Source organism: Impatiens glandulifera, chromosome 3 (genome assembly GCF_907164915.1).
Source record: "Impatiens glandulifera chromosome 3, dImpGla2.1, whole genome shotgun sequence".
NCBI classification, from domain to species: Eukaryota; Viridiplantae; Streptophyta; class Magnoliopsida; order Ericales; family Balsaminaceae; genus Impatiens; species Impatiens glandulifera.
Window position 1 is genome coordinate 31,267,059 of NC_061864.1, and position 26,469 is coordinate 31,293,527.

Consider the following 26,469-nt stretch of genomic DNA (forward strand, 5'->3'; position numbering starts at 1 on the left):
AATAGGAAGCTTACAAATATATTTAAAAGGTCGATATTGATTTGGTAGAGACCTACGGGCGTTACAGGACATAATTGTCTTTGGTCATTTCTCATACGTAAACAAGTGTCGAACTCGTAAAGAATATCTAATTGTGACGTGGATACAACTAAATTATTTTTTCTAATTTATAAAAATTAGGTGACAACTCTCTAATCATGAGAATGTAAATCAAAAACTTAAGAAAAGATCTATACCAACTTCCCATTAAAATTTCAATCTCTCATAGATTCGACGTAAATATATGTTATGAAGTTACATATATAATTGTGCATAGTGTGATAAATTGATAATGTATTTTTTTTATAAAAGAAACGGTTAAAACTATTTTATTAAAATCTCAAAAGTGAGAGGGATAATATATTCTTTTTATTCTTCCTAGAGTGACATTCCATAATTATGCTAATACAAATTTGCATTGATATTAATTATTAATTCCTCTTACTTGATTGTTACTTGTGCAGAAAATACTTTGTTTCAAGCATCTTCGTTTATTATGATCTTATCCTTCTAATTCATTATTATTCCAAATGGGTCCTGTCAAGAGAAGGGGGTCAAAGTCCTTGCTTGTGTTTTTTTTTTATAGTTATTTATTTAATTTGATTGTTCTAAATATTTTTATAGATCCTATTTTGGAACTTTATACTATTGAGTGGTCTATGCTTAAATACTAATAGGTGTATAGTAATTTCATTGTAATAGATAAATACTTAAATCATATATATCTGGACACTTAGACACAACAACTATGCAAGTCTCTTCAAAGTAATTCTTGAATAATACTTTGAGATCACGATAATGTTCGGAAAAATAATGGTTAAAAAATATATTTTTTGAAATTGGGTTAAAAGATATATAGATAAAAGTTGCATAAAAAAATTGCATGTTCTATCCCTCTTTGTTTTAGGTCATTGACTGCCTTGTTAGATCAAACACATCCAACATGTTATTCTCATTGTCAAATTCAGTTTTGAAAATATCCCACAATACCGCTCAGTTTATAACTTCCACTGTGACCAGTTGATTAATTATTTTGATTTTGAATCCAAATAACTATACATTTTCTTTTTAAGGAATGCAAAACTTTCATGTAAAGTGTAAGGTATTATTTCAATATAAAGAAACTTACACATTCAATTACATTCAAAATAATAATAAAACTTTTCAAGTGACACTGAGCTATCTTCCATTTTAAGTTTTCAAGTAATCTCTTCATTTTCAATATTCAAATAAATTTGGGGCTATTTCACTGTAATCTGAAATTAAATCATACAAAAATTAAAAGCAGGATAACCATAGCTTATTTTCAAATATGAAATAAAACATTTCAATAACATGATTTAAGCTGTGCTCTTGTTTGAAAAACATACTATTAATTTTTATACAAATTATTTCTATTTTTTTACATGAGGAATGAAAAATGTTCATTTCAGTCACATACGCACATATGAGAAGTGTTTACAACTATTCAAAACCATAAAAAAAAAAACATAAAAAAATTGATGAAAATAACCTTAATAATTGCCTTAATTGCGTACAGACTTGAGCATACATTAAATTCTCAATAACCGAAGCATAGAGAATTGATTTCATTTCTTCAATTTCAAGATTTCCTTTTGGGCATTGATTAAGATTAAATTTGTCTCTTTTAGCAATAAAGATATCTAAAGGTTTAGATATCAAACATTCCATATCTTTTAAGCATAGTGTCAAATTTGAGATCTCTCAATAGAAATGATTCTTTATTTTAAATGTTTTATTTTGAAATATACAATAATAATTACATTATAACACTCTAATTAATTAACTTATTTAATTTTTATTTTTTAATGTTAATAAAAAATTTGTATAAATATATTTTGAAAATCTGTCAATCTTTTTATTAATTTATTTATAAGTTTTATTAATTTTTTATGTTAAATGATGAAGTTATTTTTTTTCTAATTTGAGTTCAATGGTTTATTTTGAAACATAAGTTATACAAATTATATGCATATATAACCTTATAAATATAATTTAATAATTTTAAATAGTTTAATAATTAAATTGTTCATAATACATATAAATAATAACATTCAAATTCTGAAAAAAATTAATAATAATTATAATATTAATTTTTATGGGAAGAAATGAGTTTAAAGATTTTATGGTTTGTGTATTTATTTAAAGTTAAAATATGAGATAATAGGTGAGAATGAAAAAAATTGAATACTTAATATAATATTTTTTTGTGATATTTTAATATGATTTAAAGATTTATTTTGAATAGTTATTAATATATTTATATATTGATACACAAATTATTTAATATTTAGAAAATTTTCATATATATTTGAAGCAATTTTGCACCACCTATCATATAGAAAAAGTTTTCGAAGCATGTAGGGAAATCATGATCAAATCACAATTTCTCAAACTATTTTGAATATGAAAGTTTTAGGAAATTTGTTTTAACACCTTTTTGTCACTTTCAATCAAACCAATACCAAATCAAAAAGTCAATTTGAATCAACACTAAAAGGAAATAATAAACTCTTTATTTAACTTATTTAACGAAAATTCATCTTTTTTACCTTCAAAACAAATATTATCACAATCTAAGCCATCATCTTTTTTACCTTCAAAACAAATATTATCACAATCTAATCTATTAAATTAGGACAACATTCGATTTGAGTTATTTAAATAACAAAAATACATTATTTTATTATAAATCTCAATTATCGTGTCACTAAATTATTAATCAAAATATTAAATAAATTATTATATTATTTATTCTTTCAAAATTGTTTATAGACATTAATATTATATAATTTAATTAATTTAATTTCTCACGTTTTCTTAATCTAATTTTCTTTAACTATATAATTTTAATTGTATAATTTTTTTTAAATCGAATATTTTAATCACATTTTAGATTTTATTTATTTATTTTATTTTAGTGAAGGTATTCGAAGAACCGTTATGCTCATTTATTACCCTTAATAGTGTAATACATGTCATCTTTATAATCCGGAGAAAAAAATCATGGATTCGTCCTTTCTTAGCATCGAGGTTCGATGATGGGGCTTAGGTTGAAATCGACAAACATCCCAATCGAGCCTTTGCAGCAGTTGGATGAAAATTGAAGACGACCATGTCCATCTCCTCCCTGACCAAGTCTCAGCTCTCATAGTGACCAAGAGTCCTTTCCCTTTAGCCTGTCTTTTGTCCGATGATCCAGAACCGGCCTAGTTTTCGATCCAAGAAGCCCTATGACCTAGGGGATTCAGCCATCCAACAGATGCGACCGAGTAATTTTTGTGACGCGATCGAGGAAATTTACTCCCCGTGACCGATGCTGTCCCTTGCCCGACTGATGACCCCTTAGTCACACGACCGAGGGAATCAGCCACGCGACTAAGGGAAGCCGCACGACCAATGTCTGATTTCCCATCCGATGGATGCCCTTTTGCTCGCGCCCAGGACCCGTGACATGTGCCTGACACGCGACTCGCACCTAACCTGATCCGATGAGCCTAGGTCTTGTTTGTTTTATATTTTCTATTATTTTACATTTTAATGCTTTATTTAATTACTACAAAAATCCAAAAACTATTAGAAACAGTAGAAAATAATATTTGTTTGGTTTATTTTCAACATTTCACCATTTGATTTGTATTTGCAACTTGATTTTTTTTAATTCAAAAAATACGGGATTGATTTCCTTATACTCGCAAAATTAATATGTGATTATATAATTTTTAACTTTCAATTTCGGAATTCATTTCATGGTTCTCACGTATAATCAAATCGATTTCTAAAAATAATTTATTTTAAATGAGAGTTCAAAAGAGAGTTTTTATAGGTTAAATATCTTTTTGGAAAAATTAGCTGCCAACAATTTACGTGTCTCCATGTATCAACTAATTATTGGTATGAACACAAATGAGTTATTTACAAATAGACAACAATGAATAGGACAAACTTTGAATATTGTGGACGGCAGACCATTATGTATATGCCAAAACAAGAGACGTAACACAAAAATTTAACATTTCAGGTATATGAAAAATTCTAAAGGCACGTAAAAGTAATTTATTTGGCTACAAAATCCAATAATAATTTATTATTATTATTTTTTTTCAAGTAGCATAATCAAATAATTTCGTAACTTTACACATATTTTATTAATGATAAAACATTTTAATTAAAAATAATAGATTGAAAAGATCTCAATTTTTACAAATAAATAGTTGAAAAACTCTTCATTACAATACAAAATTCATTACACAACCTCAATTAATAATAATTAATAAAAAAAAAACTTAGAGACTTAGCATCTAAAAATCACAAGGTAAGAAAATAAGTGGAGAATAATAATCAAAGGCGGTCCCGTTTTTGCCTAAGGTGTATAGATTATATTATTTATAAACATTATTCGTTATATTTTAATAAAGTGATTTTTTTTATAAAATGATTTTAAGAGTATTAAAAAGAAATACATATTTTTTTTCAATACATTAATATTGAGATATCTATTTATTTTTTATTTTATATATTAAAGTGTTTTAGTTAGAATGAGAAACTTCATTTTATTTATATAAATGTATATGCTCACTTAAACGTTTAATTAAACATATGTACTTTTAAAAATAGCTCATTTAGACGTATGTACTAATAAAATGTTATTTAAACATACATATTATCAAAAATTGACATATTTAGCCTCTTTTAAGAACCGTAGTTAATTTTTATTTTAAAATTTGTATATTTATTAATTAAATATTAATATATTTTATCTCTCTTATTTTACATTAATTAAATCAATAATTTATTTCATTCTTAAATTTTTTATTTATTTTTATATTAATTTATTTTTTATTTCACTTACAAATTTTTTACTAGTTTTTATTTCTCAAAAATCTTAAATTCTTATTTTTTTAAAAAACTTTAAAAACTTATTTATGAATTTTATGTTTTACTATAATATTATTTAAAAAAAATTCTTATTTAATTTTTTATAAACGAAATAAAATTAATAATTTTTTATTTAATTTTTATTCATAATTACTATTTTGGTGTTTGATAAATGGCTTTCTATTATTATCTAAATATTAATTAATTTATCTCTGTGTTAAAAAATATTTATTGTTGAAAGTATAATAATTGAGACCAAACAGTTTTAAAATAATTAATAATTAATGTTAATATAAGAAAAAAATATAAAATTGAAGAAAAAATATATATTTAAAATAAATAATAATGAAATGTCCATATATATATATATTAAAAATAAAATAATCAATAATAAATACTCATATAAAAATAAAAAATAAACATTTATGAAAAAAATAAAAATAAAGGATTCATTTATTAATGAAAAATGATGAGAGAGAAAATATATTAATATTTAATTAATAAATATATAAATTAAAAAATAAAAATTAACCATGATTTATTATAAGAGGTTAAATGAGTCAATTTTTAATAGTACGTATGTTTAAATAAATTTTTATTAGTACATACGTCTAAATAAACTTGTTGCACAATTATATACGTCTGAGCGAACTTTTTTTCTATATTTAATTATACGTAATTAATTCCCGTCTAAACAAGTTTTTTTTCTATATTTAATTATACGTAATTAACTCCCAACATTATAATATATAATATTTTCCTTCTTGAATTTCTCTCCGGATCTTTTGTTTGCAATTTATTTATCTTATTCTAGATTTATTCTTTCACGCTTTGACTTAATAGGGTATGAGAGAAAAATACAATCGAGACTAAAAAGAAACACAACTCATTCAACTCATTCCACTTTAACAACTTACTCAATGAATTATAAAAGGTTTTTGTAAACCTAACTTCAACAACGAAGGTGAATCAACGAAGGTGAATCGTGAAACGATCTAATTCAATAATATCCAAGAACGGTCAATTTAATGGAATACTCAAAGGATAACAACTCATTTGACTACAACAACCTACTCGAAAAATCAAAAAAAGTTCATAAACCTAATCAACGAAGATAAATCTTCAAACAATTTAATTCAAGAACAATCGAGAACCATGATAAAAAAAACTTATGGATGCTTACAAGATTCTTAAAGAATGGTTAAAAAAAGTGAATAAGAAAAAAGAAAAAGTTGTTGGAGAAATAAGCATGTCTTCTAACTATGATTTATATTTTATTTTATTACGAATAGAGTATATCACAAATATTAATGTTTGATCATTACAACAAAATATTATTATCAGTTAATATTAATGTTCAAAGACTTGATATTAATGTTGTATTAAGTATTTCGAGATGTGATAAAGCATAATTTGAATTTAATTGTTACTTAATATTATATTCATAAGCATGTTATTACGGTAATTTATTACTTGTTTTTTAGTACAATTGTTACTATTGTATGTGCTAATGCTAATTCGGTTTCGATCATTAATGAAAGAAATTTAAAGGATTGGAAAAAGAACATTCTTATTGTTCTTGGATGCATGAATATAACTTATCGTTTAGAATGGATGAGTACACTCCTACTACGAATGATAGTAACTCTCATGATAAGAGAATATATGAGAAGTGAGAACGTTTTAATCATTTAAGTCTTATGATCATAAAGCGTGACATATCTGAGACTTTTATGGATGCGGTATCTAATGAGATCACCAATGTCAAAGATTTCCTTGCCAAAATCGAAAAGTATTTTGAGAAAAATGATAAAGTAGAAATTAATACTCTTTTAAAGAGACTAATTTCAATAAAGTTTAAAGGTAAGAAAAACATAATGGAGTACATCATAGAAATGTCTAATGTTGCTTCTAAGTTGAGAGAACTTAAACTCGAGATGTCTGAAGACTTACTCGTGCACTTGTTGATTATATCTCATTCTATTCAATTCAGTCATTTCTGGTCAGTTATAACTGTCAAAGGGAGCAATGGTCTCTTAATGCACTCATTTTATTTTGTATATAAGAGGAAGAGAGATTGAAACTGATAGGATCGGCTTTATCGATAGCTCTCTCTTGATTCACACACAATACAATTAGAAAGCAGCTTCATAGTATGAATTCAGTAAACAAGATGATTGAGTAGTTTCTCTCTCTGCAAAATCAGATTGCTTGTTCGTTGTATGATAAATTCGTAAGGCTCAAGTCACTACTTATTAAGGCTCATTGTTCGTTGACCTTTAGATTTGTTAAATACTAAGTAGGAGCTAACGGTCGAATCTTTAAGAATGATACGTGGCACTCTTCCATTGGAAAGACTCCATTGTACACAGTAGGTTCTGAGCACACAAGGATCGTGGTCGTACACCACTGGTAGTGCGCTGAATATTCAATTAGGGATGTACCTACAAAACAAGTAATGTGAGGAAAATTCTCTTACGTGGCATTCCTTGGTTGGTTGTATATAGTTGTTGTACTAATCTTCACTAGAAAGTGGAGCAGTAGTAGGGTACAGCTATAGCACGTGAGTAGGTGAAATGCTAGCTTCAAGCATACTGCTTAAAATGAGCATTAGACGTATTTCAGTTAGACAGATTGTGAAAATCTGTCTAATGAAATCAAACATCTCCTTTTAATAACCGAGTCTATTAGACCGACTGGTCTAATAGAATTAGACTACACATCTAATTATCCAATAACCATTAGACAGCACGTCTAACTCCACTGAGTTAGACTACATGTCTAATCATGGTTCTACCTCAGATTAATCTGAAATAGTTAGACTTACGTCTAACTTTCACTAATTAGACTACACGTCTAATTATCCAATAACCATTAGACTGCACGTCTAACTCCACTGAGTTAGACTGCACGTCTAATTCCGGTTCTACCTCAGACTTGTCTGAAGGAGTTAGACTCACGTCTAACTTTCACTAATTAGACTACATGTCTTATTATCCAATAACCATTAGACTGCACGTCTAACTCCACTGAGTTAGACTGCACGTCTAATTCCGTTTCTACCTCAGACTTGTCTGAAAGAGTTAAACTCACGTCTAACTTTCACTAATTAGACTACACGTCTAATTATCCAATAACCATTAGACGGTACGTCTAACTCCACTGAGTTAGACTACACGTCTAATTCCGGTTCTACCTTAGACTTGTCTGAAGGAGTTAGACTCACGTCTAACTTTCACTAATTAGACTACACGTCTAATTATCCAATAACCATTAGACGGTACGTCTAACTCCACTGAGTTAGACTTCAAGTCTAATTCCGGTTCTACCTCAGACTTGTCTGAAGGAGTTAGACTCACGTCTAACTTTTACTTGTATTAGACTGCATGTCTAACTCCACTAAGTTAGACTGCATGTCTAATTCCGCACATTTTAGACCATCCGTCTAATTACAAGTCTATTAGACTACACCTCTAACTCCGCTGAGTTAGACTATACATCTAATTTCGAATACATTAGACTTACTTCTAATTCCGTGTACATTAGATTATACGTCTAACTCCGATGAGTTAGACTGTATGTCTAATTCTATGCATGAATATTAGACTACACGTCTAACTCCTGATGAGTTAGACTGTACATCAAATTCTATGCATTCATTAGACTACACGTCTAACTCCTATTAGTTAGACTATACGTCTAATTCTATGCATTCATTAGACTACACGTCTAACTCCGATGACTTAGACTGTACGTCTAATTCTATGCATTCATTAGACTACACGTCTATCCCCTATGAGTTAGACTGTACGTCTAATTCTATGCATTCATTAGACTACACGTCTAACTCCGATGAGTTAGACTGTACGTCTAATTCTATGCATTCATTTGACTACACGTTTAACTCTTATGAGTTAGACTGTACGTCTAATTTTATGCATTCATTAGACTATACGTCTAACTCCGATGAGTTAGACTGTACATCTAATTCTATGCATTCATTAGACTACACGTCTAACTCCTATGAGTTAGACTGTACGTCTAATTCTATGTATTCATTAGACTACACGTCTAACTCCTATGAGTTAGACTGTATGTCTAATTTTATGCATCTAATGCCAAAATCGGTCTAATGATCCTCATTAGAGCCAAGTCTCATGAATTATTGTTTCAATACACCTACATCAAAACTCATAAGTCATTTCATAATCAAAATCTCAATGGTTAAATTATTTCAACACACAGTCAAAATAATTTGACCCAACAATTTCCCCATTTTTGATGAAGAAATTGGAAACCTACATATATATACCAAAATATGCATTCATCATATAAATAGACTAAAACTTCACATGACATTCATCATAAAAATATCATATTAATAAACAACCAAACGTGAGAGTTTTCAGAAGAAACACACAAAAACTTGTTCTCAAGAGTAACCAAAATAAGTTTATCACAAAAACATCATCACAATATTCAAAAGAAATTTCATAGAGACATTTTAAATTCTATTCTTCTTCTTCTTCCTAGACTTTACTCTGGAAAGGATAGACTTCAACCTAGGAGATCTCTAAGACTGCGGTTAGAGGGGAGTTGGAGTCTTCTCTTTTCCTTTTCTTGGACTTAAGCGTCTCCACCCTTTGAATGTAGTCTACCACGTTTTGGTAGTTCAGGATTTTAGAAGGAATGGGAAAACTCTTACTAGGTTCATTCAGAAGGAAGCACAGAAGAGAACTAAGAGGACCGTCAAAGCCAAAAATTCTCTTCCGAGCAACAACCATCCTGGCAAGATTTCCGAAGAGGAAACTTGTCCAGTTGACAGGAACACCCCTAGTGATAGCCACCATTATCTGAAAGACCTTCGTACAATACTTGTAAGAAGACTCTTTGGAGAGAAGAGATTTCGAAATGATATCTCTTAACAAAGCAAATTCAACCTTCAGGAGGTTTTTCTTTCCATGAATGTCTACTTGAAGGGAATCAGAAAAGACTCTTATCATTGTAATCATTAGATCAGGATGAGTGGTTGAGAATCATCAATACCTACTTTTGGAAGTTGGAAAAACGCACCAAAAGACTCTTCTGTGATGGAGATCATCTGACCCATCACGACTCCAACGATAACTTTATCTTGATAGAACCCAACAGTTGCGAAAAATTCATGAACCAACTGTTCATGATAGATTTCATGAGGGGTGAGGAATTTTCTCAGCCCAGAAGCTTTTAGAGATTCAAACATCCTATGCATTCCCGGAGATTGTAGAGTGGATACGGATCTGAAATCCACCTGAATCGACTTTGGACGGAAAGACGACATTTCGATTTGATGAACAAGAGTTTAGACGATTCGAATTCTAGAGAGAGAAGTAGATTTCGAAGAAATATAAACTTTAGAATGAATAACCCTATAAATGTCAAGGTTTAATCATGTAAGAAATAACTAATGATTACTCCTACCGTCAAGAACTTCAAAAGTTTGTTCCCAATAAACGTATCATTTAATGTTAGCATGAAACTGAACATTTAATATTATGTATACAAACAAAAGTTGTTAGAAATATTAGTCATTCTTTGTATATTGAGAGACACGTGTCTTCAATTCTTTTGAGGAATGACAGATTTTGATTTTCGGCGGGAAAAATAAACTAATCAGAAACCAGCATAGGACAGCTGTCCAACTCGCTAGAAGATGAAGAGTATAATTATACCAGTAGTTAGACCTTTATTCTCCTTTTCACATTTTCAACTTTCTTTTGAAAATTAGTCTATTAGACGTATACGTCTAATTATGCAATAACAACACGTGAGACACGTGTCTGGTTAGACGTGAGCATCCTCTTGCTCATGACGTAAAAACGTCTAACGTCTATTAGACGTGTCCGTCTATTAGACGTATTCGTCTAACCATTCAGGTTAGAATAACCAAGACGATAATTTCAGATGAAAATGAAACTACTAAAGTAGACGTGCGTCTAAGTAGCTGTGTTTCTCAAACTCTGAATCCTTAGGACAAATTAAGACCTCTATCTTTCATGTCTGTTTAGTTGCGTTTTAAACAATACATTCCCCCTTAATTTATGCACGTAATCACTTCAATCAAGATCAACAAGACCTAACATGCTTCTAAAGTGAGAAAACTTAGCTTCCGGTAGGGGTTTTGTCAAAATGTCTGCAATTTGTTGATATGTAGAGACATGTTCAAGACGAATCTGCTTCTGATTGACGTATTCTCGGATGAAATGATGCCTGATTTCAATATGCTTTGTCCGAGAATTCAGAACTGGATTGTAGGTGATTGCAATAGAACTTGTGTTGTCGCAAAAGATTAGAGATTCATCAGCCTCAATCCCATATTCTCTGAGCTGTTGTTGAATCCACAAAACTTGAGAGCAACAACTTTCAGCTGCAAGATACTCTGCTTCAGCTGTAGACGTGGGGACCGACGTCTGCTTATTGTTGAACCATGTGATTAGACGATCTCCAAGGAACTGGCAAGTTCTACTTGTGCTTTTTCTATCGATTTTACAGCCTGCATAATCTACATCTGAGAAACTGGTTAAAGTGAAACTGGAATCCTTCGGATACCACAGTCCCACATTTTGAGTTCCCTTTAAGTATTTAAGAATACATTTAGCAGTAGTAAAATGAGAGAGTTTAGGATAAGCCTGAAATCTTCTACAAACACCAACAACAAATTGAATGTCTAGCTTGCTAGCAGTTACATACAGCAGAGATCCAATGAGTCCTCTGTATGCTGTTACATCGACACTTTGGCCACCTTCATCTTTATCCAATTTAGTTGAAGAGCTCATTGGAGTAGCTGCTGCAGAACAGTTCACCAAGCCAAACTTCTTTATCAATTCTTTGGTGTATTTGGCCTGGTTGATAAGAGTTCCGTTTTATAGCTGACGAACTTGAAGCCCAAGGAAGAATGTCAATTCTCCCATCATGCTCATTTCAAACATGTCCTGCATCAGCTTAGCAAACTTCTCACACAATTTGGGGTTAGTTGAACAAAAAATAATGTCATCAACATATATTTGAACAAGTAGAATGTGGAAATCTTTAGTAAATCTAAACAAAGTTTTATCCACAGTTTCAACAACAAAGTCATGATCAAACAAAAAGTTGGTTAATGTGTCGTACCAAGCTCTAGAAGCTTGTTTCAGACCATACAATGCTTTGTCAAGCCTATAAACATGATTTGGCAACACATGATCTACAAAACCAGGGGGTTGCTCAACATATACTTCTTCAGTTCATTTTCCATTTAAAAATGCACTTTTCACATCCATTTGAAAGACTTTAAAATTCTTAAATGATGCATATGCTAGGAAGATTCTGATTGCCTCTAGTCTTACAACCGGTGCAAAAGACTCATCAAAATCAACACCTTCCTCTTGTCTGTATCCTTGAGCAACTAAACGAGCTTTGTTTCTAATGACTAAGCCATCTTCACTAAGCTTATTCCTAAAGACCCATCTTGTTCCTATGACTGACTTGTTAGTTGGTCTAGGAGTAAGATACCACAATTTATTTCTCGCGAATTGGTTTAACTCCTCCTGCATAGCATTGATCCAATCTAGATCAACTATAGCTTCACCAATTTTCTTGGGTTCAATTTGAGAAATAAATGCTGAGTTGGCCATTTCATTCATCAAATGACGTCTTGTCCTTCGAGGAGAAAAAGGATTTCCGATTATCAGTTCTGGTGGATGATTTCTGTTCCATCTGAAGTTGGATCCAAGGGGGTTGGTCATCTGAACTGGTGACACCGCGACATCCAAACTCTCAACTTCTTGTTGAACAGGAGTTTGAACATCTGGTTGAACTTCAACTAGGTCAGCCACTAGATCAGACAAAGCCATCCACTTATCCAAAGATTCTTCTTCACTTACAGACTCAAGACTAGTCGCTTTTAGTCTGTCAGCAATATCGATGGGTTCATTAGATTTTCTCTCAACAGGCTCATCAAAAATTACATGGAGGGATTCTTCAACAATTTGTGTTCTTTTGTTGTATACTCTATAAGCCTTGCTTACTGATCTGATATTTGACAGCATCTCCAGACCTTGTCCATGCACTGACTACATAGTTTAATCTCTTGTTTTCAGATAAGAGATTCTGAATCTGTTCTTTAAGCATCTCATTCTCAGATGAGATCTCTGTTAATTTTTCATCAAAAACGTTTGATTCAAATTCTTTGTTGGAGGAAAGAACAGTTGATTCATATTTGACTTTCATTTCATAAAAAGAGTCAGTTAACTTCTTGTACTCAATAGCCATTTCATTGATTGCATCAGTTAACTCCTCGTTTGTAAATTCTGGTGCAGAGATATCATTTACCCTAGATTGGTCATCTGCTAGCAGACAAGTTACAGCTTCGTTCTCTTTTTCAGCAGGAAACTCCTCTATATCACTGTCAGCCCATCTGGATTTGTTCTCACTGCATATGAATGATTTGTGGTTCTTCTTAGCTTGAGTGTTTGTACCGTAGATCTGATTAAGTTTGTCCCATATCTCTTTAGCAGGGGAACAGAACTTGATTTCATAGAACACGTTCATGTTGATCGACTGGTACAGAATATTCCTTGCAACATTATCAAGGTTGTTAGTCATCTTGTCTTCAATAGTCCACTCACTTCTTGGCTTCGAAATCTTTATGGGGCCATCAGTAATGACGTTCCACATATTACAGTCAAGAGCAGCCAAGTGAGCTTGCATCCTCATCATCCAATACTCGCAGTTGTCCATTGACAGAATAGGGATTTCATTGATGATAGACATGCTTCAGGTTCTTGATACTTGAGAATAGAAACAAGGCTCTGATACAAATTCATAGGATCGGCTTTATCGATAGAGACGGGGGTCTGGCTAAGGATGAAGGCTTATGAAAAATGGTTTGAAAGAAATCATGTTAGGGATTTAATTCGCTTTCTATTCTACGCAAATACTTGTAAACACTTGAAACGGATTCAAGGCAGAATTGTTTACTTGGATTTGAAGCACAAGATAAAATATGAAAAGATGACAGAAATGAAGAACACAGCAGTTTGTTTATGGATGTTCGGAGAAACTCTTCTACGTCACCCCTTCTTCCAACCACCGAAAGGATTCACTATAATATGATTCGAATCAAATACAGTTTACACACACTTAGCTCACTATTGAACATAACACTTTCTGTTCAATTACAAGATGAAGAGTATGAGGGATGTACCTGCAAAACAAGTAATGTGAGGAAAATTCTCTGTATCATTTATAGCACGTGGGTAGGTGAAATGCTAGCTTCAAACATACTACTTAAAATGAGTATTAGACGTATTTCAATTAGATGGATTGTGAAAATCTGTCTAATGAAATCAAACATCTCCTTTTAATAACCGAGTCTATTAGACCGACCGGTCTAATAGAATTAGACTACACGTCTAATTATCCAATAACCATTAGACTGCACGTCTAACTCCATTGAGTTAGACTGCACGTCTAATTCCGGTTCTACCTCAGACTAATCTGAAGGAGTTAGACTTACGTCTAACTTTCACTAATTAGACTACACGTGTAATTATCCAATAACCATTAGACTGCACGTCTAACTCCACTGAGTTAGACTGCACGTCTAATTCCGGTTCTATCTCAGACTTGTCTGAAGGAGTTAGACTCACGTCTAACTTTCACTAATTAGACTACATGTCTAATTATCCAATAACCATTAGACTGCACGTCTAACTCCACTGAGTTAGACTGCACGTCTAATTCCGGTTCTACCTTAGACTTGTCTAAAGGAGTTAGACTCACGTCTAACTTTCACTAATTAGACTACACGTCTAATTATCCAATAACCATTAGACGGTACGTCTAACTCCACTGAGTTAGACTACACGTCTAATTCCAGTTCTACCTCAGACTTGTCTGAAGGAGTTAGACTCACGTCTAACTTTCACTAATTAGACTACACGTCTAATTATCCAATAACCATTAGACTGCACGTCTAACTCCATTGAGTTAGACTACACGTCTAATTCCGTTTCTACCTCAGACTAATCTGAAGGAGTTAGACTTACGTCTAATTATCCAATAACCATTAGATTGCATGTCTAACTTCACTGATTTAGACTGCACGTCTAATTCTAGTTCTATCTCAGACTTGTCTGAAGGAGTTAGATTCACGTCTAACTTTCACTAATTAGACTACACGTCTAATTATCCAATAACCATTAGACTGCACGTCTAACTCCACTGAGTTAGACTGCACGTCTAATTCCGGTTGTACCTTAGACTTGTCTAAAAGAGTTAGACTCACGTCTAACTTTCACTAATTAGACTACACGTCTAATTATCCAATAACCATTAGACGGTACGTCTAACTCTACTTGTTTAGACTACACGTCTAATTCCAGTTCTACCTCAGACTTGTCTGAAAGAGTTAGACTCACGTCTAACTTTCACTAATTAGACTACACGTCTAATTATCCAATAACCATTAGACGGTACGTCTAACTCCACTAAGTTAGACTACACGTCTAATTCTGATTCTACCTCAGACTTGTCTGAAGGAGTTAGACTCACGTCTAACTTTTATTTTTTATTAGACTGCACGTCTAATTCCACTGAGTTAGACTGCACGTCTAATTCAGCATATTTTAGACCATCCATCTAATTACAAGTTTATTAGACTACACGTCTAACTCCGCTGAGTTAGACTGTACGTCTAATTTCGAATACATTAGACTTACGTATAATGCCGTGTACATTAGACTACACGTCTAACTCCGATGAGTTAGACTGTACGTCTAATTCTATGCATTCTTTAGACTACACGTCTAACTCCTGATGTGTTAGACTGTACGTCTAATTCTATGCATTCATTAGACTACACGTCTAACTCTTATGAGTTAGACTGTATGTCTAATTCTATGCACTCATTAGACTACACATCTAACTCCGATGAGTTGGACTGTATGTCTAATTCTATGTATTCATTAGACTACACGTCTAACTCCTATGAGTTAGACTGTACGTCTAATTCTATACATTCATTAGACTACACGTTTAACTCCGTTGAGTTAGACTGTACGTCTAATTTTATGCATTCATTAGACTACACGTCTAACTCATATGAGTTAGACTGTACGTCTAATTGTAACCATTCATTAGAATACACGTCTAACTCCGATGAGTTAGACTGTACGTCTAATTTTATGCATTCATTAAACTACACGTCTAACTCCTATGAGTTAGACTGTACGTCTAATTTTATGCATTCATTAGACTACACGTCTAACTCCTATGAGTTAGACTGTACGTCTAATTCTATGCATCTAAAGCCAAAATCGGTCTAATGATCCTCATTAGAGCCAAGTCTCTTGAATTATTATTTCAATACACCTGCATCAAAACTCATAAGTCATTTCATCATCAAAATATCAATGGTTAAATTATTTCAACACATAGTCAAAATATTTGACCCAACAGAAACAAAACAAGACTAAAAGTACTCATTTGGAAAACACCTCTAAAGAAAGGGGTATAAAGAGGACAAATGAGGCTACTAAAGATAATTTTTTAGCACAAAAGAAAAGAACTCAAACTCAACCTCAATTTAAAATTGATAAAAGTTGTTTCTTTTGTAAGAGGATGGACACCAAAAGAAAGAATGTCCTAAGTATTGTATTTGGCGTGCTAAGAAAAGTACAATTCTTAATTTAGTATTTATGAATTTAATTTAGCTTAAGTCCAAGAAACACTTAGTGGTTAGACTCCCGTGCTACTGATAACATAAGTGTTTCATTGCAGGGTTGCATGAATTACCGAAGACCAATTGATGTTCAAAGACAAATTTATGTCTAGTTACTATTTGGATTTAATGGATGCTTTTGTTGTACCATTATTTAAACATAATTTGATTTATGTTGTTTTTATGGGAAAATTGGGATATCATTGTTCATTTGGAAATGGAAATTTAACTTTATCTATTAATTCTAAAGTTGTTGGAACTGGTTGACTTATAGCTTATGATAATCTTTATTTGTTTGAAACAGTTGTTTCTTATCATGAAACCTTGAATGTGGAATCACATGATACTAAGCATTAAATAAATAATAAAAATTCAAGTTTTTTATGGCACAAACGATTAAGACATATCTCTAGAAATAAAGTTGAAAGACTTGTTTCTAAAGGAATTTCGGATAAAATTGATTTTTTAGACTTTAAAGTATGTATTGAATGGATTAAAAGACTAAAAGAAAGAAATTATGTGCAATAAGGGCAATTGACGTCTTAGAGTTTATACATACAGACATTTGTGGGCCATTTCCTACATCTTCTTGGAATGGTCAACAATACTCTGTATCATTTATAGATGATTACTCAAGATATGTATACATATTTATAATTAGTGAAAAATCACAAGTATTGAATGTGTTCAAATCATTTAAAATTAAAGTTGAAACCAACTCAATAAAAGAATAAAGAAAGTCAAATATGATTGTGGTGGTGGATATTATGGTAGATATGTAGGTTGAGATGAACAAGGTCCAAGACCTTTTACCAAATACCTAGATGAGTGTGGATTGTCCCACAATACACCATGTTTGGCTCACCTAAAATGAATGGTGTGGTCGAAAGACGTAATCACACTCTTAAGGACATAGTAAGGAGTATGATTATCCGTTTGACTTTACTAAAATCGCGCTATGGGGAGAGACACTAAATGTCGCATCCTACATTTTAAATAAAGTACCAACTAAAGAAACTGCTAAAACATCTTATGATATTTGAACTAGATGTAAACCTAGTTTAAAGCATTTGTATGTTTGAGGCTGAGGAAAGGCCTTATAGGCCGAATAAAAGAAAATTTGATCCCAAAACAATTAGTAGTTATTTTTATTGGGTATTCTGAATGATCAAGGGGATACAAAATTTTATGATCCCAAGTTAAAAACAATTTTTGAGAAGGAAACTACAATAATTTTTTAGGATTTTGAGTGGGAGAAATAACTTTGTCTTTGAAGATAATTTAATTCAACAATTACTATTGAGGAAGACTTAACTCATATCCCAAATAATTTTCACATTGATATAGATTTTATTCCTATCAATGATCAAGTTCAAAATCAAGAGCAACAAGACATTATTGAAGAAACTCATGAAGAACAAACTCAGTAACCTCAAGATCAAATATTTTTAAGACGATCTACTAGTGAAAATAGAACTTTTATATCTAATGATTATATAGTTTTCTTAAAGAAAATGAGGATAATGGTGGTATAATGGAAAATGACCTTTATGAGCTTCGAACATGCTATGAAGGATACTAACCGAAAGTAGATTTGTGCAATGAACAGAGAATATAAATCTATGCAAGAAAATAAAGTTTGGGAACTTGTCCCATTACCAAAAGAAAGAAACATATTGGTTGTAATTGAATTTTTAAAACCAAACGGGATTCAAAGGGTAATGTTGAAAAATATAAAGATCATCTTGTAGTAAAAGGTTATCTTCAGACGAAAGGGATTGACTTTAAAGAGACATTTTCTCTAGTTTTATTGAATGGCTCTTTTTAGGACAATCATGACATTTGTTGTACAATTTGATATGGAGCTTCGCCAAATGGATGTCAAGACATCGTTTCTCAATGGAGACATTGAAGAAACAATATATATGGTGCAACTAGAAAACTTTGTGTCAGAAGACTCAAAGCATATGGTATGTAAATTGAGAAAACCTATTTATGGGCTCAAACAATCTTCTTGTCAATAATATCAAAATTTTCATCAAATTATTATCTCATTTGGTTTAGAGGTAAATGTCGTTGATGAATGTGTGTATTATAAATTTGTTGGGAGTAAACATTTTTTTATGGTTTTGTATGTTGATGACATACTACTTGCCACAAATGATTTAAGCATATTGTATGAAATAAAGAAATTTCTATCAAAGAGATTTGAGATGAAATATTTGGGAGAAGCATCTTTTGTATTAGAAATCCAAATACATAGAGATCGTTCTCGAGGTATCCTTAGGTTATCTCAAAGAAACTATATTGACACGTTGCTTAAAAGATATGGAATGCTTGATAGTAAACCTTTAGATACCTCTATCGCTAAAGTAGGCAAATTTAAGCTTAATCAATGCCCAGAAGGAAATTGAAGAAATGAAATCAATTCCCTATGCTTCGGTTATTGAGAGTTTGATGTATGCTCAAGTATGTACGCATCCTGATATTACGTATATTGTTAGAGTTTTAGGCATATATCTTAGTAACGCAATATTAGATCATTGGAAAGCACGCAAAAGGGTTATGAGATACTTAAAGATCAAAACAAGAGATCACATGCTCATATATCAGAGGTCAAATAAATTTGAGATTATTGTGTATTCTAACTCTGATTTTGCAGAATGTCAAGATAATAGAAGATTGACTTCATGTTATGTTTATCTGTTAGTTGGAGGAGCTATATCTTGGAAGAGTGCTAAACAAATACTTGTAGCTTCTTCTACCATGATAGTTGAATTCATAGAGTGTTATGAGGCATCAAATCATGGTTTATGGCTAAATTTTTTTATCATAGGGCTGCGTATTATGGAAGGAATTGAAAGACCACTAAAATTGTATTGTGACAACAAATTAGCCGTATTTTATTCCAATAACAATAGGAGTACAACAAAGTCAAAAATTTATTAACATGAAATTCATTATTGTTAAAGAAAGAGTACATAATAGACAATTAAGCATAGAACATATAGGAACAAACTCCATGTTAGCAGATTCTCTTACAAAAGACTTGGTACCCAAGGTCTTTCATAAGCACACAACTCACATGGGTATTTTAGTATTTTAGGATCCTTAGTTTAAGTGGGAGTTTATATTACATTATTGTTCTATGACTTTAAAGTATTTTTGTATACACTTATGTTTTTTTCAGCTATGATAATATTTAAAGATATTTTGTATAATAATGTTAAAAGTTTGATCTCACTTAAGTAGAACCAATTGAAAATTAACATGAAAAGATCACCGTGCATGAAATTTTCATTCCTCACATTCATGATATGATTTGTCAATTAATTGTATTGATATATGTGATCACTATTGGGTCTAGTTGTGATTAAATAAAACGATGAGTTCTTTGGTCTTATATTGATATAATTAATTGATAAAATTGTTTATATAACATATGTTTGAGATGACATAAAACTTCGGGCGCATTATGGTTGACACATTTATTTTTGTACATACGTGACCCAATGAGAGATTGTTAGAAATTATGGGTCACTATTATAATAAATAATTGTGCAAATATCATCCTTTATATAAGTCAAAATAATGTGATCTAATTTGAAATTAAGTTTATAGGCTTATGGTTGTATTTGCCATGAATATAAAGTGCAGATACCTAAGTTAAATTTCTAATTTTATAAAGGGGCTAAATTTAAAATATTCAAACTAAAATAACTAATGATTATTTTATAACGGTATTGTCCTCATTTAATGTGCGGTCAATTTTCTTTTTGCGTTCTCATGAACAAAGAGAGAAAACTAATTTGACTTACTCAAGGCTTATGCTTGTATTTGTCATGAATATAAAGTGCAGATGCCTAAGTGAAATTTCTAATTTTATAAAGGGGTTAAATTAAAAATATTCAAACAAAAATAACTAATGATTATTTTATAACGGTATTGTCCTCATTTAATGTGCGGTCAATTTTCTTTTTGCGTTCTCATGAACAAAGAGAGAAAACTAATTTGACTTATTCATTAATTGGAAGATCCATCATTTTTCTAAAAGAAGAGAAGATTATAGAATTTTTCCATTCTAAATAAAGAGAAGATGAGTATAGGTACGCTTCTGCTAATCATTGTTTTAATTTCTCACAAATAAATTATGATTTAATTCAGATAAATTTAACATAATTAAATTTTATTATTCGACTCGTATCTGAATTCCGCGACGTCGAAAACTAATAGAAACATCAAACTTTTTCAGAAAAAGTAATCTAAAGTGATATTATATGTAAAAAAACTGCTCAATAAATACCACTAAAATCATAACTAAATAATATTAGAATTTGATTTAAATAATCTTACCCATAAATAAGTTCGATTCCTATTAAAAACATAGTGATTTGAAGTGAAATTATATGAGAGTTGTGTTAACTTTTTAGATAGTTATAATTAAAAAATCACAATTAACATAAGTAATATTAATTTATGTACACTTTTAATATACTAAAAATCAAAAGTGAAACAGAATTAGGCTAGAAAACTTTTCTATTTTAAGATTATTAAAAAAAAAAAAATTGGAATCGCACTTCTACATTAAATATAACGTTTAACAAAATATTTGGACATATATTCATTATTATTCAAAATAAGTTTATAGGTTTATGGATGTATTTATCATGAATATAAAGTGAGGATACCTAAATAAAATTTCTAATTTTATAAAAGGGCTAAACTAAAAAAAATCAAACCAAAATAATTAACATTATGGTTATTTTATAATGGTATGTTCCACATTTAATGTGTAATCAATTTTCTTTTTGCGTTCTCTTGAACAGAGAGAGAAAACCAATTTGACTTACTCATCCATAGAAGATCATCATATTTCTAAAGGAAGAGAAGATTAGATAATATTTTCATTCTAAATAAAGAGAAGATGAATGCATGTACGACTTCGACTAATCACTTCGACTAATCACTGTTTTAATTTCTCACATATAAATTATGATTTAATTCAGATAAACTTAACATGACTCAATTTTATTATTCGACTCGTACGTGAATTCCGCGACGTCGAAAACTAATAAAAAAAACGTCAAACTTTTTCAGAAAAAGTAATCAAAGGTGATATTATATGTAGAAAATTGCTAAATACCACTAAAATCATAACTAAATAATATTAGAATTTGATTTAAATAATCTTACCCATAGATAAGTTCGATTCCTATTAAAAACATAGTGATTTGAAGTGAAGTTATATGAGAGTCTTGCTAACTTTTTAGATAGTTATAATTAAAAAATTACAATTAACATAAGTAATATTAATTTATAAACACTTTTGATATACTAAAAATCAAAAGTGAAACAGAATTAAGCTAGAAAACTTTTCTATTTGAAGATTATTAATAAAAAAAAAAATTGGAATCGAACTTTTTTACATTAAATATAACGTTTAACAAAATATTTGGATATGTATTCATTATTATTCATGCACCCGCCAAACATTTCATAACTTTGACAAAAACAAAGCATTCAAAGTTTAAAGACGGACGCTATTCTCTATCCTCACCACGTCATGTCTTACGATTCTCTTTAAGAGCTCGTTTGATATAGGATTTTTTTAAAATTTTTTTTATATTTATAAATTTTTTTATTTTATCATATTAATGAAATTTTAACTATCAAATCACTTATTTAATTAATTAAAAAAATTATTATTTTTTATAAAATTTATATTTTAAATAGAAAAAAATATTATAATAATTTAGCTAATTAAAAAATCAAATAAGAATTTTGAATATAATAAAAAAGAAAAACATATAGTGAAAAGATAACCAACATCAAACAAGTTCAAAGTGACATCATCGCTGTTGACATTAAAAATCTATAAATAAAACTCCAAATGAATATATAGTCAAAAAAAAATTAATCAAAATACTTCAAGCGCGTTTGATTGTGGGTGGCTTAGAGTTTTTTATTACTCATTTTCTTAGATTTTGATTTCTCTTCTAATTATCAAATAACTAGTTTTATTAATTAAAATATTATGTATTTTTTTTATTAAATTTAAATTTTATTAAAAAGTATTTTAATAATTAAATCAAATAAAAATTTAAATAATATATTTTTTTTATCAAACAATATTTAAAAGATAAAAAGCAAAAAAAAAACTTATAAAAAATAAAATTAAAATAAAGATCAAACCAGATTTATTCAATAAAATCCCAAGAACCTCAAAAATAAATTAGTCCTAATTTCTCATAAAACAACATATTTTCAAATAATAATAATGATTTATCTCAAATATGAAGATCTTATTATATAAAATAAATTAGTTACGATTATTTATGCTAAATTATAAAATATTAAATTTGATAAAAAAAAAAATAATAATACTCAATTAATATTAACGAATAAAGTAATTAATGATGATAGGGTTATTTGAAATCAAACAAGACCTTAGTAATTATCGTACTTCCCCTGCTCCAGCCAAAATCTTAATCATGGTTTTCAGTTTTCTCTATTTAAATACTCTCTGTTCATAGTATCAGAAGTCGTCGGCCGTCTTCACTCGTTGATTCGTTTACGCCCTGAAATGGTATGCCTTATCACTCTAAAATCTCTGTTTGCTACGTGTTGTATCGAAATGATCATGCTTTTGCAGATTTCCATAACAATTCTACAAATTTCTCTCTTACCCATTAATGATTGATTATGAATATATTTTGCTGAATTGTGATTCTGTTTTCCATCAGATGGCGGATCGTTCGATTAATCGGTCAACATGCTTTCAATTTCTATTACTGATACTAGTTTCGTCCCTCCAAAGTTCACAAGCCTTGAAATCCGCTGAATTTCTGTCTCCGGCGTTTGAGCTCGAACCTGGTTCCGTTATCAACAAATTCTACCACGGAATCGATTTTCCGACCGGTCATATCGCTATTAAAGCGTTCGATGCTGAAGTCATAGACGAGGATGGTAACCCAATCCCACTCCACGAAACGTATCTTCATCACTGGGTTGTGGCTAGATACTATCAACGTAAAGGCGCCGATATTAAAGTAGGGTTTCAAGAATCGGATTATATGGAAATTAGAAACTCTGGTTTATGCGAAAACACGCTTGGTCAATACTATGGGCTGGGATCTGAAACGCGGAAGACAGCGACTGATGTTCCTGATCCATACGGAGTAGTGGTTGGGAATCCTGAGGAAATTCCAGAAGGTTATGAGGAGACATGGATGATGAATGTTCATGCGATTGATACTCGTGGGGCTGAAGATGGGTTTGGATGTGCTGAGTGTAGGTGCGATTTGTATAACGTGACGATTGATGAATATGGGAGGGCTATTAGGCCTGGTTATGTTGGTGGGTTGTTGTGTTGTTATGATGAGATGAAATGCATGTTGAAGAATGGGTTTCGTGGTGTTAAGAGGAAGTTGTTTATGAAGTATACTGTTAAATGGGTTGATTTTGATGAATCTGTTATACCTGTTAAGGTTTATTTACTTGATGTAACTGATATTTGGAAGAAGAAGATGGATGATCCTAATGGAGAGGGTACTAGACATCTTTGCCTTGTAAGTATTTTTTCTTTTGAAAAAAAGATAATATTTTCAGTGATTCATTTTAGTATATTAGTACTGTATGTGGATGGAGACTCTTAACTTATTGGTAGAGCATAAGAATTCATGTTTTCATGGTGATTGATTAGAGTCTTTTACATTAGTGTCAAATAAACATTCAAACTAACTAGATCATGACATCCAATTCGAGATTCTCTAATGGGTTGTGACTTGAAATTCATTGGGAGATCAAATTTCTTGGAAGGTGCATTGAGGACATGCTCTTATACTTTGTTCCCTTTCTTGCATGATATAATTTATCCCATTATACAATATGTGAGTCTCTTTTTATGCTTTGATTTTGTGGTTCAAAAATGTAGGAATAAATTAACAAGTGGGTCTCACTTCTAAAGTCCTAACAACTTGTGACATATATGACTAGGACTTAGAGAATATCGAGCTGCTATACTAGGATTGAGCTCAACATCTACCAAAGTTTTATGTATCCAAATCTTATAAAAATAATTATAATCTTATATTAGTGGGGTATACTGGTATAGTGATTAGTAAGGTAAATTATATATATCTTGTCTTGATTCTAATTTTCTCTAGTGAATGTTTTTTTCTTTAATTTCTTGCTCCGACCTTGAGTAGGACCTATCTAAATTGATGGATATTGTGACAACCCAAATGGACAAATCTTTAGGGTTTTCATTCTTAACTGTTTTGCATATGTAACATAAACTAAAATTAATTTGCGAATCAGTCTCTTGAATAAATTTAGTTATCAAAAGTTTCTCTATGAATAGGTGGAGTACGACGTTAAGTCTTGCGCGAATGGTGTTGTTGATGGCGATTGCACTGATACAAAGAGAGTCAGTCTTCGGATGCCAACTGGCGGAGAGGTCATCTACGCCGTTGCTCATCAACACACGGGAGGAATCGGTTCAACTCTCTTCGGTGAGGTAATGAAGAAACTTAGAGAAGAGTAAATAAATGAACACATTGATCATGGGTTTTTTTTCATATTTGTTGTGTTGGCTGTATATATATATATATAGGATGGGAGAGTCATATGCTCGTCAAAACCGACATATGGAGAAGGTAAGGAAGTTGGAGATGAAGAAGGTTACATAGTTGGAATGTCGACATGTTACCCTGATCCTGGTTCAGTCAAGATATCTGATGGGGAGATTCTAGTCTTTGAATCTAACTATAGCAGTACAAAGAGGCATACTGGAGTTATGGGTCTATTCTATCTTCTTGTTGCAGATCATGGATCATCATCATCATTGCCCACAAACTTAATCCATGATTCAAATGATCAGGTGTGTGTGTACTCTTGTTTATTCAAATGATAATGAATTATTTTTAGTACTCTTCAAAACTTATTTGATGTTGTTTTTCGTGTCATCCGTATTTGTAGAAGCATGAGAAGGCGGGCTTATCTGTTGCTGTTTGGGCTGTGGTGTTTCTCGGAGCTGTGATAGCCGTGGCGGTGGTGGTTACTTACAGGCGAAGGGAGGCAAGAGAGGATGGGTACCAGTCTATTGTGATATAAGGGGACGACATGTATAATGTATGTATGTATGTCTTTGAATTCTTAAGCTTATGTTGGAATTTGACAATCTTATGGTGTTCATTATTAGAGTATATATGGTTCTCTTTTTTGTATAAAACATTGTCATTACATCGCATTACCCCTGAAGGAAGTTCTTACAAATAAGATGGCCAAGAGATGTGTGCCAAATTGAGATTGAACATAATCATAATTTAGAAAATGATATATATATATATAAATGCGATTAAAAGCTCAATATTTCATTCATTTATCTTTGGTGTCAACTTTTGATCCAACTTGTAGGGGACAACACTATTTATACTTTTGTTATCTGATGGGATATAGATATGTTAATGATGAAAATTATTTCCAGAAGAAGGTTTACAATTGGTATAATAGTAGTAATTTAAAAACTATGCATGCAAACTATTTCAATTGCTTTTTTTTAATTTGATTATATCAACTTTGCATATTTATCTTTAGCGATCAATTTCGTTGTTATTGCATAGTCTTTGTTTTCTTTTTCTCCTAATTAAGAAGCTATTACTTAGTGAGTATAATCTACTATTTATATTTCATGTTGTTAAATATGGAACAAATAGGGCGTTTAGCAGCGTTCGCGATTCCACATTCTCAAAGTCTTTCCAGGTTTTGGCCTAAAATTCACACAAATGTGG

The 26,469-nt window shown here is 30.9% G+C and overlaps 1 protein-coding gene across 2 annotated transcripts in view; it reads left to right on the top strand.

The window, feature by feature from the left end:
• The window catches only part of LOC124929499, a 28,313-nt gene extending 2,397 nt beyond the window's left edge, over window positions 1-25,916 (top strand). Inside the window, exons 1-5 of one of the 2 annotated variants that reach the window (XM_047469878.1) lie at window positions 23,191-23,264; window positions 23,422-24,246; window positions 25,041-25,196; window positions 25,293-25,559; window positions 25,658-25,916. In XM_047469878.1, the coding sequence (XP_047325834.1) occupies window positions 23,262-23,264; window positions 23,422-24,246; window positions 25,041-25,196; window positions 25,293-25,559; window positions 25,658-25,792 (1,386 nt within the window). In that variant the 5' untranslated portion in view covers window positions 23,191-23,261 and the 3' untranslated portion in view covers window positions 25,793-25,916. Of the gene's footprint in view, window positions 1-23,190; window positions 23,265-23,421; window positions 24,247-25,040; window positions 25,197-25,292; window positions 25,560-25,657 lie in introns of those variants that run through there. The other variant, XM_047469877.1, reaches the window with a different exon arrangement.
• Window positions 25,917-26,469: the final 553 nt, after the last annotated feature.